Source organism: Lagopus leucura, unplaced genomic scaffold (assembly GCF_019238085.1).
Source record: "Lagopus leucura isolate 7727_CA_CO unplaced genomic scaffold, USGS_WTPT01 Super-Scaffold_100159, whole genome shotgun sequence".
Taxonomy (NCBI): Eukaryota; Metazoa; Chordata; class Aves; order Galliformes; family Phasianidae; genus Lagopus; species Lagopus leucura.
In genome coordinates, this window is record NW_024962335.1 from 32700763 (window position 1) to 32716412 (window position 15650).

At 38.5% G+C, this 15650-nt stretch overlaps 1 protein-coding gene across 2 annotated transcripts in view; it reads right to left on the minus strand.

Annotated features, from left to right (window-relative positions):
• Nucleotides 1-13194: 13194 nt before the first annotated feature.
• The window catches only part of WNT7B (Wnt family member 7B), a 91662-nt gene continuing 89206 nt past the window's right edge, over nucleotides 13195-15650 (minus strand). For both annotated transcript variants that reach the window (XM_042890123.1, XM_042890122.1), the window contains exon 4: nucleotides 13195-13674. In XM_042890123.1, the coding sequence (XP_042746057.1) occupies nucleotides 13195-13674 (480 nt within the window). The remainder of the gene's footprint in view (nucleotides 13675-15650) is intronic.

A 15650-nucleotide genomic window follows, 5' to 3' on the forward strand; every position in this document is an offset into this window, starting at 1 on the left:
CACGCTTTGCATTTTACATTCTAGCTCAGTACCATTTTTGCTCCTGGCACCAGCCAAATATGTCCTCATTAAGTAAAATTTATGCTAATACCATTCTGATTAGCCAGCAGTCATTGATATTCACTCTCATTAGCTAAATTGGTTCGCTGGAAGACATCCCATTGAGGATTTTTTTTTTTCCTGTTTCAAGTGGAATATAAAATGTATGGATTTGCAGAGATGGCAGATGATGATAATTATACCCTGTGTTTACTCGAGCAGTTTTTATCCTAAAGGCTCCCAAACTACTTTGCAGCACTTACATCTGCTAGGAAAGAGAAGATTCTTTTTTCCCCTTCTGAAAAATAGTCTCTGTCAGAGATAGAGGAGTTGTTCTGTTTTCAGTGTTAGAACAGACTGCACAAAGGAATCTCCCATTCTGAGTTCAGGAGCACTTTTTAATGAGACACAAAGCAAGGTCAATTCATATCAAATCTAGCTGGGGAATAAATGGAATTCATGCAATAATGGAACTTTCTACAAGCAATCTTTCTGGAGTGACCTCGCAGCCCTGAGTTGGGAAGTGCTGCCAGCAGTAATACAGCAAAATTTGCTTCAGTGTGAGATTCTGAGATTCTGTCAGCCCACTCTGACACATCTGGATTGAGAGGACTGACAGTTCTGGTTGAGAGCTTTGTTTGTTTGTTGTGTTTAAAATACATGATTAATTTAAGCCATGGATGCTGTTGTGATGAATTATCATCCATTATATTTTAACTCGCATGGAGGGCCCCTGTTATGTAGGGACGACCAAGTAGAAAGCTGTTATTGCCAAGGTGTGATCATCTTGTCATTTATACTGTTAGGACTGTGAATATGTTTCTTTGTATCATACTCTCCATGTCAGGTGCCAGGTGAAAGGCAGCAATCATAATGCCTTATATTCTAAGCTATATCTTTAACACATACATACAAAAAACATCCCTAATAGGCCTATCTGTATATGTGAGCATATATATCCTTGAGAATCTCTGCCACTATATTGACAGATGCATGTTTAGCCTTAAATTTTGATGCTGCATATAATCCATCTTATTTCAGGGAAAGGATTTCTCATCCATTCAATCTTCAACCTAACTGGGGGGATTATAAGTGCCTCTGAATGCTAATTTTTTATATTTGCAATCTGTAATCAATACTGCTTCATTTAGGCTGCCAGCCAGCAAGCAGATGGCAACAAGCATTGGCCATCAGCAACGGCAAGATGGAAAACCCTGGCCTGCACCAGGTTCAAAATTCCTCATTTTGCCTTTGAATCAGCACTGCTGTCACTCCTGTGCAGTAATTGCAGTGTTTTCGCATGTGCTCTGCTGTTTCAAATTGACTGCCTTATATTGATCTAATCTTTTCTTCGGTAATCAAAACTAATTTCACATCCAAGAGATGCTTTGGAGTGGAGATCTGTGACCACAAACAGTAATGTGAAACCACCCAGATGCAGATAAATTGCCATTCTCCCTCTCTGTGCTGGGAAATTGCATCCTAATAGTACAACAATTGCTTTGTTTCCATGGTGATGTATGTGTGAGAGAGCTATAAATAATGTTTGATGTTTATAATTCAGTGTAACTGTTTGTATGCTAATATCTGGGATGCACTTCCAGCTATTTCACAGCATTAGAAAATCAAATGGAAAGCTTGAAATTCTGGGAGCACCGTATGACGATTTTCTTCCCCACCCCCGCATCTCATATTTATGTTCTAATACACTTAATAACTAAAAATAACTAAAAATAACTAAAGTAAAAATATTGAAGTGATACATTTTTCCTTATCCGTCATCAGCATTGTCCTTGAGTTTGGTGCTATTACATAAAAAACTTTCAATTTAACAAACTGTTTGTGTGCATGCTCATCTTATAAATAAAAAAATCTTAGTTGAAGGCTTTAAAATTACCTATTTTCCCTGTTAATGTGTAAGAGCAAAATATCTGCTTTGTTTTGGCACCGATGTTTCACGAACACTGAAGAAACAACTGTCACCATTTCTTTAAAGAAGATAATAAATACACCCGAAGAGAAGCTTGTTAGCATGTCAAAAATAACTGTCATTACAAAAACTGGACTATCATTACTATTTAAAATGGTTGCAGAAATACTTGTGTTGGAGGCAAATTCTGAGATGTGAAGATCCATCAGTAGGTAGAAATTAATGGCTGAGGGCACGGCCCTAAACAAAATCTATAGATAAATCTCCCTGCTGGGGACATGGAGGAAGTTCCTCCTTCCTCCTACATGGCTGGGGAAGCACTTATTCAAGCTCTTTGGCCAAGGGCCGACGTGATTAAAACCCTGCACCCTACCTCGGCATGCTTTAATTGCTGCCTCCACACTTTGCAAGAAGTGTTTGTACTTGTTTATTTTTGTTGGTTTGATTGACTTAGCAGCCATGCTAGAAGAGGGAAGCAAACACAAGCTAACAAATTTATGTTAACAGACATAAGTGTTCATGCTGCATAACACCTGTGGGCAGACACGTAGACAGCAGTGGGCATGCTATTTAAGCAAAAAGAGGGTGCCATTTATCCATTGTCAGGAGCAAATGAAATACAGTGCATTAAATTTGTTCTTTGGCAATCATCCCAGTCAAACTGCCATGCTAGTGTAGCTGTGGACGCCCCTGTATTTACATTAAAATAGTTTGGAAAATGTTGCCTTTATTTGTGCCCTGAGTATGCAAACACGATCTCTTCTGCATGAGCTGCAAGAGGGGTGCCTGCTGCCTCCCAGCCCTTCAGTTCCTTCCAAGGGCAGAAAAACCCCATTCAGCTCCTGGGAAGGATGGGTTTCTCCAGTGCAATCATGCCAAAAGGACATGAAGAAATCTATTAGATGGAGATGTGTGTTTGTTATCCTTGGTTGGTGCAACTCTGTAGTCTGTGCCATAGGTGTCTGACAGCACACCCTCCTCGCAATGTGTTTGTCATTTGTTTGTCACTGGTCTTAAAGGCACTCTCACCCAGCTTTTGGATAAGCAGCACGAAAAAAGATATGACCCAATGCTGCCCACATTAATAGAGGCAAAATATTGCAGGATTCAGCAGGGAGCTGCAACAGGACTGCGGCACTGCTGGGGAAGAGCTCTGTTCTTGGGTACCAACTGTACTTCATCCCTCTTGAATTGCCAGCAGGCATCCTCATGAGATAGTGCCACCATGAACAGAAATTGTTGCTGTGGCACTGGCACACTGCTTTTCTATTAGTTCACCCTCAGTTCCACAAACCATGCCTAGTAGTGAGGAACAGACCAGCACTTGTAAGCAGGCCTTAGCCATCACTGGAAACAACTCTCACCATCAATTGGTTAAAGTATAGCCACTGACATATGTCTATATGGCTATTTTTGTCTCTCACAGGCAGCTGGGGTGACATTAAAAAGTCATGGTAGCCTGTGAACTGCTACAGAGGGCATGTGCTCCTTGGTTTCCTAGGTCTTATTCAGTCTCTAAAGCGTCACCTGCTGCACCAGACTGGGATTGAGCTTTCCCAGGATTTCCTGAATGTGGGAGAAGGGTAAACTACCTTGTCAATGGAACATACTTCAGAAGTGAGATCTCAAGCCTTGGCTAGTAAGCTCATATTTATCACTCATGCTTATTCTAGGAAGATATGGCAGATGAGGTTCATTTAAGTATTAAGCTTGCGTTATTTAAATATTATCTGAATATTCTTGTTTTGCTGTAAAATCCCACTACCTTCTTAAAAAAATACTCTTAATGCATTTTGTTTTTATATCTTTCTCCAAGATAAAGAAGACTGTATGTTCCTGTTTTGCTTATTTGAGATGTCTGAACACAGAAGAAAGACATCTTTTAATATACAGATAGATAGATCTGAGAAAGGCTAGAGGGAAGAAAAATAAAGATTTGTTTTTATTAAATAATGACACCACTGACACCTGATCAGATTTTTACCAAAGTAAGACAGAAAGGAACCATGGTGTCTATTTGAACAAAAATGTTTCTTTAAACTGTGAATGAAAGCATTTTCCCATCAAGCACACACGCACACACACAAAAAGAATCCTGAAAAGTGTCTTCTCTCCAAGTAAGCACAAAAATTTGTAGTTTTGGGTTTTTGCGGATCCAAGGTAGGGTCTGGTTTGCATTTCATTCTGATAATTATAAAATCTTTTTATATCTTTTTTCTTTCCCCTTTTTGAGGTTTTTGCTTAAGCATATAGAAATAATTGAATAAAAATAACTAAAAATGAAGAAATATAGGAAGTCAATCTAAAAAGTTTTCTCAGCTTCTAATCTCCCATTTTTATAAACAGTTTGAGAAATTTACTCCAACCCCATCTTTGATCTTGATTAATCTTTCTTTTTTCACAAAAGAAATTTTTTTGCAGAGCTCTCTTATGGGTATTTTTTCCCTGACTAAGGTAAGTTTGTGAAAATGTTGTAGGAAAGGTGAAAGTGCACAATCCTGCTGGCTTCATAACTTGCAGAGGGGAGACTTACAAGAATTTAATCCTTTTTGAAGCAGGACTTAGAAAACCCAGACATTTAGGTCACAACATGCATCCCTACTGACCATTGAGTGGGGGCTGAATTTGGTAACAATTGTCACCTTTGAAAAGTTTCAGGTCAAGAGGCCGAGATGGGCCTGATTTCATTAATTGCTTATTAAAGTGCTGTGGCTTACCTTGCAGTCATCCACAGCTGGAGGGGAAGCTCAGTTCCCTCCTCATTCATCTGGAGACCATAGAGTAGGCAAACACTTCACAGCTCTGAAGTGCCAGCAGAAAGGCTTTCAGGACTGTGGCCAACACCCTTTACAAGTACTTTTTGGATCTGTCTCAGCTTGAGTAGAGACATTTGAACAGGCATCATTTTATGAGACTAACTAAAACGCTGAAGTGGAAAAAGAAGCTCAAGTGAAGCCATCTAGGGAAAAGAGGCATCTCTTGAATGCAAAAGGTTTAAAAAAAAAAAAAAAGAAAAGAAAAAAAAGAAAAAAAAAGGGTACTGTTATTAAAGGAAAACAAACTGAGGTCTTTGGAAAAGCATCCATTTGGCTGGCTTGTAAAAAAATGTATTTCTGTTTGTTCTCTGTGCTGGTCAGTAATTAGAGGTGGGTAGAAAAAGAAAGGAGGAATACCTGAAGACAAAAATTATCAGTGCTAGTATTTCCACCAGGCATTTATGTGAACAGAACTGGGTTGCTTATACAGAGAACAAAACTATAAAAAAGGTTCCAACAGTAGTAAGAGCACCTAATGTTGTATTTTAATTTACCATCACCAAAAGAGGCATATGACCTCCTATTACCTGCTTCTAAATATGGATTGAATGAAGTTGAGTACTGCCCCTCTTTTGCGATATAACTAAAAAATTAGGTAGTGATTTAAAAAATATATTTTCCATGAATACCTTTTTATTTGAATATTGTTTGCAAATACAGGCAAATTATATAATAGCACTACCAGAGAATGTTTATGCTTATTACTTCTTCCTTCAAATCTTTGGGACTGAAAATCGTTATTTACAGACTTCTAAAGCCAGACTAATGGAAGCATTGCATATTCTCAGGAAAGATCATTTTACAAACCTAAAAAGATGGAAACTGAATATGAGTAAAGGAGTAAGGAAATTCTGTATTCTGACCTGGTGCCAGTGTCATTCTGCTATTACTTTTTCCTTTTATACAATGATTTTGATCATTTTATCAAATCTCACAAGGCTTTGTTCTATTTCCTGGAAACTTTTACACAGTGTGTGGGCTGTTGCAGAGGGTTTGGAGAGGAAGAGCGCTAGGGCTATAATTAGTCAAAATTAACGTGAATGGGGAAAGTCCAAGATACTCAACTTCTGTAAAGAAAACTTCAATCAGAATAAAAGAATCTTGTTCTGAGGCTTATAGAAAGAATAAGAGCTATTATTAATGCTTAGGAGTGGCTGTGTTTGACTAAGAAAATGCCATTGGATCCAAGTATTTATTACTAAACACACTTGAATAGAAAACACGCAGAGAAAACACTTGGTAATTCATTTGTCAAAAGCTGACTGAACTGTAGCCCTGCAATAATTATGAACTGGATATCATGGGCAGAGAAGCTGCTGACCACAAGCTAACTTCCTCATTCTTTCTCCTTCCTTCAGGAGTGGTTTGAATTAGGTAGCCAGCTGAAACTTCCAAAGCACGTATTTTCTTACCGTGTTACTACAAGCCATCTCCAGCTATTTCTCATTTAAGTTCCTACTAACCTCCCCCTCCCTACTCATTTTTCCCCATTCTTGAAATTAAAAAAAAAAAATTATTCATGCATTGACTTTAATTAAATGCTTCCCCAGTCCTTCTGCCTGCACATACGCACCAAGCACAGGGAGGCAACCTGTGCAGTGAGATAAAGACAGCATTGCTGAACATAATCCAGCAGCTCTCAGGTTGCTTGTCCAGAGCAACAGATATTCTGTATCACCTAATATTAACAAACAAGAGACTTTTTCCCACGACATTATATATTTACTTTAGTCTACTGTTCAAGCTTTGCATGTTGGCTTCCTAAGTCTATTTGATCCCAAATGCAGCTCTGTGCCAGAGCTGCTGGAACAAAATGCAGTGGGTGGACAAACCTGTCCTGCTGCATTGCTTCCAGCCTTTCAAAAAAGAGAAAGCATTTGTCTGACTCACTACTGTAGATATACTAACAGAGCATATTGGTGATGATTTTCTGACTGAAAGTTCCTGCGTCTGCTCAAAAGGTTAACAGGGCAAATATTAAGTAGCTTATCTTTTAAAGAGAGAGATAAGGAAGAAGAGCTGTGATATGCTTGCCAATAAATACATGTCTGTACATCATGGCTGATAATCTCGTACATTGCAGTAACCACATCAGGTAGGGCTGGCAGTTGGAGCCTCCACAGAAAACCAGGACATCTAAGCTGCAGCCCTAGCCACTGAGTTTTGCTGGACCCTTTGGCAAATGATTAGGGCTAAATTATTCTGCCTTCTGTTCCTGAATAGATAAAGGAGTGAGAGGTTTCACAAAACTCCACTTTCTCCAAATACAAAATGAGGGATTTTTTTTTTTCTTTTCACTGAGATATTCAAACTCAAAGACCTACAAATAAAATAAGCATTTTCAGGTGTTATTGTGATGCTGATGACACAGCACATCAGCAAGGAAACAAGATCTGTAACTCTGCAGTTCAGTACAAGAATACAAAAATCCTGTCTCTTTAGAAAGGGACAAAATGTGGAATGATTTTACAGAAATTTCACTGAATGTCTTCTGTGTATTTTCCAATTGCACACACATATTTATGTATTCTGAATGTATTGATATATGTTTGTATGCATGTCTAGAGAAATATGTGCATGATGTGTGTGTGTATTAGGATTTAATTTGGTGTATACAGTTTTGGAGAGGGGATGTATTTTCCTCTCTCTGAGAAGACTAATCCTTTTTAAGTACTAGTACACAAACATATAATACTTGCTTCAGAAAGAATTCTATGCGATGGCTGACATTGTTGAAAAGAGATTACTATTAAATTTAACTGTGTTTTAACAAGACTAAACTGTATTCATTTTTACCAGGCAAGTGCAATCCATGCAGGCAATCAGGATGCAGTTGCCAGGAGAGCCTTTTGGCATAGTCTGAAGTGCGCAGGAATAGCAGCGTGGATGGGCTCTGATAGAGTAACCAGGGGAACACTGCAGTGTTAGAATCCTTCACAAGTAGGAAAATGCTGTTAAATGTTCAATCCTTATATTAATTTCCTTGCACAGCACAAATCTGAAGAGGTAGTCAAAATTATAAACTAACCATGTTGTAAGGAACTGCCTCATCAAACCACTGGACAATAGAATAGTTTTTCAACACTCTTTGAGACTTTTTTTGTGGGGAAATAGCTCATAGGAGTTCATTCCCATGGCACAACTTCTGGTGTTCTGTCTGAGTGGCTTAATCACCTGGCCTGTCTGTGTGGGATTTTTCAGAGACGACAGCTGAGCCAGTGCACCCGTGACTTTGTGAAAGGAGCTAGGAGGAGTGATCATCCCATGTGGCGTCCATTGAAGTTGGGTGGTGTGAACAGTCTTCAAAATGTCTTCAGTTTTCCCTTAACTGTATGATGTAGGGAATGCTCTTCTTCTCTCACAGAAACAGGAATTAAACAATAAAATCAAAACCTTGTAATCTCCTACAGATTTCCTGTTAGCTTCATTGGACATAAAATGCTGTTTTTCCCTAAATTTCATGGCAAAGGAAGGCAGAGAATAATTATGCAGCCAGCATTCAAGACAAACATTTTCAGTGTCTGGTGTGGTGACATTTGTTTGGGTCACCCATGAATCATGGATCATAATCATTTTTCATACCAAAGCACAAGTTTTAGTGTCATAAAGCTGGTTTCTTACTGATCATACGGTATGTTTATAGTGACAAATGGAAAGGAGGACCCAAAACCAAAGTAAACTTTATTATTCCCATGTTGAGGGCCTTCTGTAGCAGCAAGTTACGAAAAGGACCATCCTATAAAATAGAATTGCAATCAGGTCTCCAAATACTGTTATCAGTAAAAAACAACACAAGTAATTTTTCATGTTTACAGCAGTATCATTAACTTTACCTCAGTGCTCTGTGAAATACAACCAACAACTTTATATTATGTGAAAACTGCCATCTTTATTCTCCACCAACCAAATCTTCTGAAGCATGTATATCTGCACTGGAGGAACTGACAAGGAGAGAAATACAGATCTTTGTTTTAAAAATGAGATGCAAATTTAAAATCTGCAATTGTGTCTCCCCTCTCAAGTAATGATCCAGAACAATTTCCTGATAGCAGCTGAAACACAAAGAAAAATAATTACAAACCTTTGTGTGCACTTGTTCTCCAATAAATCTTCATTTGCAGAGATACAGACAGAGACTGAATTTGAGGGGAAAAAATCTGTGTGAAGTTCAGCATACAGTGTGATTTGTTTTGCATGCATGAGGTTTCTCACAATCTCAGTATCACAAAGTGAAATTACTTGCAAACTTCTCTGCCTTTCCATTTTGACACTTTTTGGATGGAAGTTTATTTGTATATATTTGTGTCCTATTGTGGCTGTCACTCCGGGAGAAAAATGCTGGGTCTTTACTGTAGTATTTACTGTACTGCCTTCGCTGTGGGAACTGTCACTGCAACAAAAGGCCCCAGTGATCAGAAAGGAAATGTGCAGTCATTCCAGTCAGTTATGACAATTGCTGTGAATGCAAATTATCTCCAGCTTTATAGAAAACTTTTTCCATTGAATGCCAAGAGTGCCCTCAGTAGCAAAAGACGCATTGTTTATATGGGAAATCTTCTATAAGGGAAGGTCTTGATTTGTTACATTTAATATCACTTTGAATTTTTAATATTAAAGAAAAGAGTCTATGAAAATAGGTGTTTGAAACTTCAAGTGACTTATCTGCAACATGCTTGAAATTTGCTAGAAGAGTTGCCAGCCTTTTGACAAGTTTCATCTACTTTCCAGATGTATTCCAAACGCAATATTGTCATTTGCTATAAAAACTTCCTGCAGATCTATTAACAAGTTTCCCATGATGTAATTAGAAAGAAGGTGCAGTGTTTTCTTTGGCACCTGTGGATAAAATGCTGTGCATACTTATACTGCTGTAAACTCGGGGCAAATCAGTACATTTTAATGAAGTTATTTTGGACTGTGTTCATGTAGAACTTGGCTATGCCTTTATCTATAGCTGGATATCTTTCCTGAGGGGCAAATACAACAAAGGTTGTGCATTTTCTTTGGATTCCTTATAGAAATATACCATTCTCAATATTAAGGATGTTGCTGAAATTCTGACCAAAGCAAATGCTGTCAAAATCCAGGTCCTGGTTAATCTAGGTGTCTGTAACTTATTTAAATAAACTGGAGCTCATGCAAGTGCACACACAAGAGGCCTTCAAGCCTCTCCTATATGCCTCCATTTCCTCTCTGTTCACTAATCTGTAATTGGAGATTCATTGAAGTGTTTTGGAATCTGAAGCCCCATTGCTGCCAATGAACATTTCTCTCCATTTCATTTGAGACTGTGGAAGTCTCTGGTAGCACCAAGGCTGGTGCTAGTTCCCAATCCACTGTACCATCGGTGTAAGTAGAGGGCTCTGAACTTAGATGTCAAACACAGGAGCCACTGTTCTTTCTCATAAACACAAAACCTGTTTAGAATTTTGAATCTGGATGCCATTTCTCATCCAGAGAAGCCCTGCCTAAGGCATTTCTGCCTTTTCTTTTTTCCTAAGTAAATAATGAACAAAAAGAAAGAGGTCTAGAAGGGGACAAAAATTAAGTTTTAATGGAAACACATTTCAGCTTTTTTTTTTCTGTTTGCCATAAGACATTGACATAGTAAACAAATTGATCTTTGTTCTTATACTCTTTAATAACATACAGTATTCTGAGTTTTGTCATGGCTAATGTATGGTTAAACCATACTATGTTGCTGGTCACATTCAAACCTCAATTATCACAATTCTTTGACATCAAACTACATTTTTTAAAAGAGAAGTTGTGTGTAACCTACTTCTGTTCATAAACACATTCGTAAAAGCTTTCTTTTTTTTTTCTTTTTTTCTTATTCAGTACAGTAGTGGTAATGGTGTTTTCTGATCAAAACTGCTTTTTCTTGGGACGTAGTTCAAAATCCATGCACTTCTGTGATCAGCCTCTGCTTTGTGCCATACAGCAGTACCTTTCTGAATGCTGCACCCCTACATGAGCAAAGCTTTTATAGGATGCTCTGAAACATGATATTGTAGACAGATAATCCAATTGTAGGATTGTTACAATAGTGAATACCTGACGTAGCTATTTGAAATAGGGGTGTGTAAAAAAAAAGATAGCATCACTTTGGTCCACTTTTCAGAGTGGCTGATGTTATAATATATAACCTTTTTTTTCTTAATGCAGTGTAGTTCACAATAATTTAAAATACTCTATAGACATTTAAACGATATACAATAATATAACTTAATTGGATTCTTCAACTGTACTTAACAAATACTATTCTAATATATTTACAGTATCTACTATCGTAAGACTGTGCATTACTGTGCTTGGGAGCTTTATTTGCTTCCTGTCAAGAATGTAGTGAAAGTACAGTATTTTGCTATCATTCAACAATACCCATGAATCGAAGGAACTTAAAATGATATGGAGTGACCCTAACATTTGGGGAGGGGCCCAGCTTCCTTTCGTGCACTCATTTATGCCAAGGCTGAATTTGAACCTGGGGTTGTTGTTTAGAAACCAACAGCATTAACAAAAAAAGCATGAGTGCTTAGAATTTCAGTTGCCCCATGGGTGACTCATCAAAGGAGTCTGATTTTCAGAGAGTAAGTGTCTCTGTCAGAAAGGCAGGTCTTCATGAGAGCAGTCAAACTAAGGTCCCCATGTGTCTGGTTACTTTTGATAGCACAAGCCCATACATCTGGGAGGTGATCCTAGATCATCCACATACTCAGCATGGGAGCTAGCAGCACAGTAACTCCACCAGCCCCTTGCCCCAAGAGCACAATGTGAGGTGACGTGTGCTCCTGCACTGGGTGGGGAGTCCACATGGCTGTGCAGCCCCTCATAATAAGTAAAAGGATGAAAGAAAAGCTAAAAATTTAGATACGCAGATGTTAGTACATTTTTAATCCAATTTTTCTGAAAATCAGGTAGGGATCCCTGCTGCAAGCGTATGACTATATAATTAAATGGGCTGTATTGTAATGGATGTGTCTGTTTAGAATCACTGGGTTTAGCAGTAGTAAAACATCAGAGAATTTTTTTTTTTTAAATCTCTTAGAGGAAAAAGAAGTGTGAATTAAAATTGAACACTTGTAAAAAGTCCTCTACTTTCTTAATATTCATACATTTATACCAGGGGTGTGTTATTGCCAACCTTAGAATAATGATGACATAAATTAACCCATGTTTTAGCTTTCTTATGCTCACAAAGCCATCACAATTCACAGGCTGCAGCAACATAGCGTTCAGCTACCATATATTTATTAATATTTATTAACTTCTCAGCTGATTCTGAGCTAATATTTTTTTAAAAACTATTGCTAATCTTATGTTTTAACCATTAAAGGCAAAGTGTAATGCTTGGAAGATCCTGCCAGTGCATTTGACTGCAAAGCAAAACCTTTAATGTTTGTTGAAGCATTTGTATCCCACAACTCTGTACAGGGAGCTGAGGGTAGGTGCTCCATGCCTGAAGCCTGAATCTAAAAGAGTCACTCGTAGGCAGGAGGCAAACGAGAAGGTCTTCATCAAGCATTCGTAACCACAGCTTCACATGATCTTTTGCTCAGTTCTGGTCATTGCCTAAGGCCTACAGAATTTGAACTCTCTACTAGTGGAGTGACAACAGATCAGTAGCATTGAAGAACTTAGGGAGAACCAAATACAAAAATCATAAAGTCAGAGTTCCAATAAGTTTACATTTAGTACAGAATTAAGACATAACTACCCGTTAGTGCTTAGAATTTTTTGATGCTATTAAAAACATAAATAATTATTTTTAATGTTCATTCAAAGAGTTCCAGTGTCACTGGCAGCTGATGTAATTTTGTTAACTTTATTTTTTCAAGCTGATAGTGGAGTATTTCCGCCACAGGTTTTATCTCCCCACCAGTTGTGGTTTTCTCTCTACCTGCTTTCTTATAAATTTAGGGTTTTGCAGCAAGACTGCTTTGTTCTAGTCAGTGAAGATTTTGTTTTTTAACAAAAAGAAGTCTTTATTTGCACAGGGCTTGGTGTTTCTGTCGTAAAATCTGAGAAAGTGTCTTTTTCTTTAAATTTCATGGGAGCTGCAATGCCATCAGCTTCTCTGATATGTATAACGCTTACTTGGAGAACTCTACAACATCCAGATTGCAGCTTAAAAAAAAAAAAAAGAGAGAGAGAGAGAGAAAAGTTTCATGTACTTGTCAACATCACCTTAGTCCCGTTGTCCTGTTTTTCAAAGCAGTCACAACAGTCAGCCAGCCAAAATGCACCATCTGTAGAGGTGTAAGTGGTGGGGAGGGGTTGGTTTATGTATTGGTTTATTTTTTTTCCCGAAGAAGATTAGATGTGCAAAATGATGCTGTTGTCGTTTGTTGTCCTCCACTGTCTTCACTGGTGGCAATTTGCTCTGTTCATTTGTGCACGACGCCATTATTTGCAGGTGAACACCTCTGTCCGCTCGCTACAGGTGTTGCACTTCACAAAGCAACACCAGTGGAATTTGCAGTTGCACTGCCACACCTTGGTGTACTGGTGTGTGTTGTAACCTCTTCCACAGCACATCATGTCACACCCATCCGCATTGGGAGAGGTGCGGTTACAGAGTCGTCCCTGGGTGCCAACACTTCCTGTGGAAGCATCTTCCTCACAGTAGTTTGGTGACTTTTCGATGTACACTAAATCTGTTTCCATTGGTTTCTGGTAACTCTTGATCTGCTTGATCTTCAGGAAAGTTGGCTGTCTTAGTCTACTGGCTCGTACCACCTCCACCTGCACTGCAGCATTGTATTTCTCTTTCAAAATATATCCGATCTCTCTGAATTTAGGAAGGGTGGTCCAGCAGGTCTTGGTTGTACAGGAACCTGAAACTCCGTGACACTTGCACTCCAGTTTCATTCTCTCTTCAAGCACCTACATGCACAGATATTGAATATTATTACCATGGGAACATTACATTGCAAGCTCACCTAAGGCTCAATCTGTTCAGTTCACGTTAAAGGTCATTAATGTGAGCAGAAATTTTCAATGCATACTTATGAATCCCCTTGCCTTACAGCAGAATGCTTATAGCACTTTTTTTTTTATGCGCCGCTTTATCAGAAATAGAGTTTTTGGTCATTTTATCATGAAATACTTGTGTTCTGTTTCCAAATATTGGAAATTATTTACTTAAATTTCAGAAAATGTTTTCAGAGACAAAGTAAGACTCTGGAGACTTCAGAAATTTTTCCAAATCACATTCATTTTGAAAGTAGAAGAAAAGAAAAATGCTTTTTAGAAGTGGTATAAGATTCTGAATATTTAGTCTTAATGGCTTTAAGACTAAATTTTATTTAATTTAGTTAATTTAGTTAATTTACAATATTTAAAATTTTTGAACAGTTTTAATATTTGCAGAACAATATATACTATGTGGGTGAATAGGCATTCATGTTCACTGCATAATTAAAAATTTTGCTTACACCAGCAATGGCAATAGCAGCATACATATTAACTACTCAACCCGCAGCATATTATCAGCTTTAAAAGCAGCACTTCTTGCAGTACCCATCCCCATTTCACAGAATCACAGAATAACCAAGGTTGGAAAAGACCTTCAAGGTCATCCAGTCCAACCATCACCTATCACCAATAGCACTCACTAAACCATGTTTCTCAACCCAAAATCCAAACATTCCTTGAACACCTCCAGGGTCGGCGACTCCACCACCTCTCTGGGCAGCCCATTATTTCACAAAAATGTTCATCCATAAGAATATTTTTTGCCCCAGGGCAATGGTTGTGCAACTTTAGAGGAAATAATATCCAATGTAGGGCCCCACTGAGCTGTGAGCCAAACAGAAGAAGGAGCATTTATTATTGCTATTGCTGTGTAATGCCTAAAAATATCTCGTTCTCATTATGGATGTGCTTTCTGGGCTCAGTGAAGGTGTTGCCACCAGCCCCTGGAGGAGGCTGACCCAGCATCAGGTGTGCTTTAGAAGAGATAAAAATGCTCTCCTGCCTCTTTTGTGCCTGGAGGAGAGACAGGCCTCAGGAGAGCACCTCTGTTTTCCTGCCCTTACATGACCACGACTGCACTCACAGCCACCATTAGCTTATGAAAATCAAGGCCTAAAAACAAAGCAAACTGATCTTTCCCTTTTGCACTGGGAACCTAATTAAGAAATACGAGCTATCGATCTTGTCTTGAAGCATTACTGATGCTACAGACCATCTCCTATAGTGGTTTCATTGCAGATCCCAGAACATGACTGAAATGGGCAAAGGATAAAAGGGCCGAAATCTGAGTACAATGGCATAATGAAGTAGAAGGGAAGTAAAAAATGCTTACTGCTTAAGAAACTGGCCTTAAAATAAAAGCTGAGCAGATCTGGTTATCCCTGCAAATAGAGGACACTCTCCCGTGTTGTTTGAGCTTCAGTTAAATTGTATGTTTTGTATTTTTCCCAAATTTCTGAGGTTTCAGTATTAAAGAGAATATTTAGTTTTAATTCCGCCTTGCCAACATACAGTAGGAAGAACAAGACAGTTGGGCATCCTAGTCAAAAATACCTTAGACTTTCTGGAAACAATGGCTTTCCTATGCCAAAGTCCAGCCAGTTCTTCAGTGCTCAGAGACAAAAAATCTGACTTCCAACAAGGATTACAGGCTTAGTACAGCTGCAGTGCTCTAGAGGGAAATCAGCTGAATGATGAACTGCTTTATATGGACATAAGTTGCTCTCTGCTGAACTGTATCACCTTCCTGTCTTCCCAGACAGAAAGATTGCCGCCTTCTGCCATGACAGAATCATTTCAGTATCAGCAAATAGAAAGGTGCCTTATCAAATAGTCCAGGGTCTATCAGGACTCCTCTGACTCTACTTTGTGTATGTGTAGGAGGA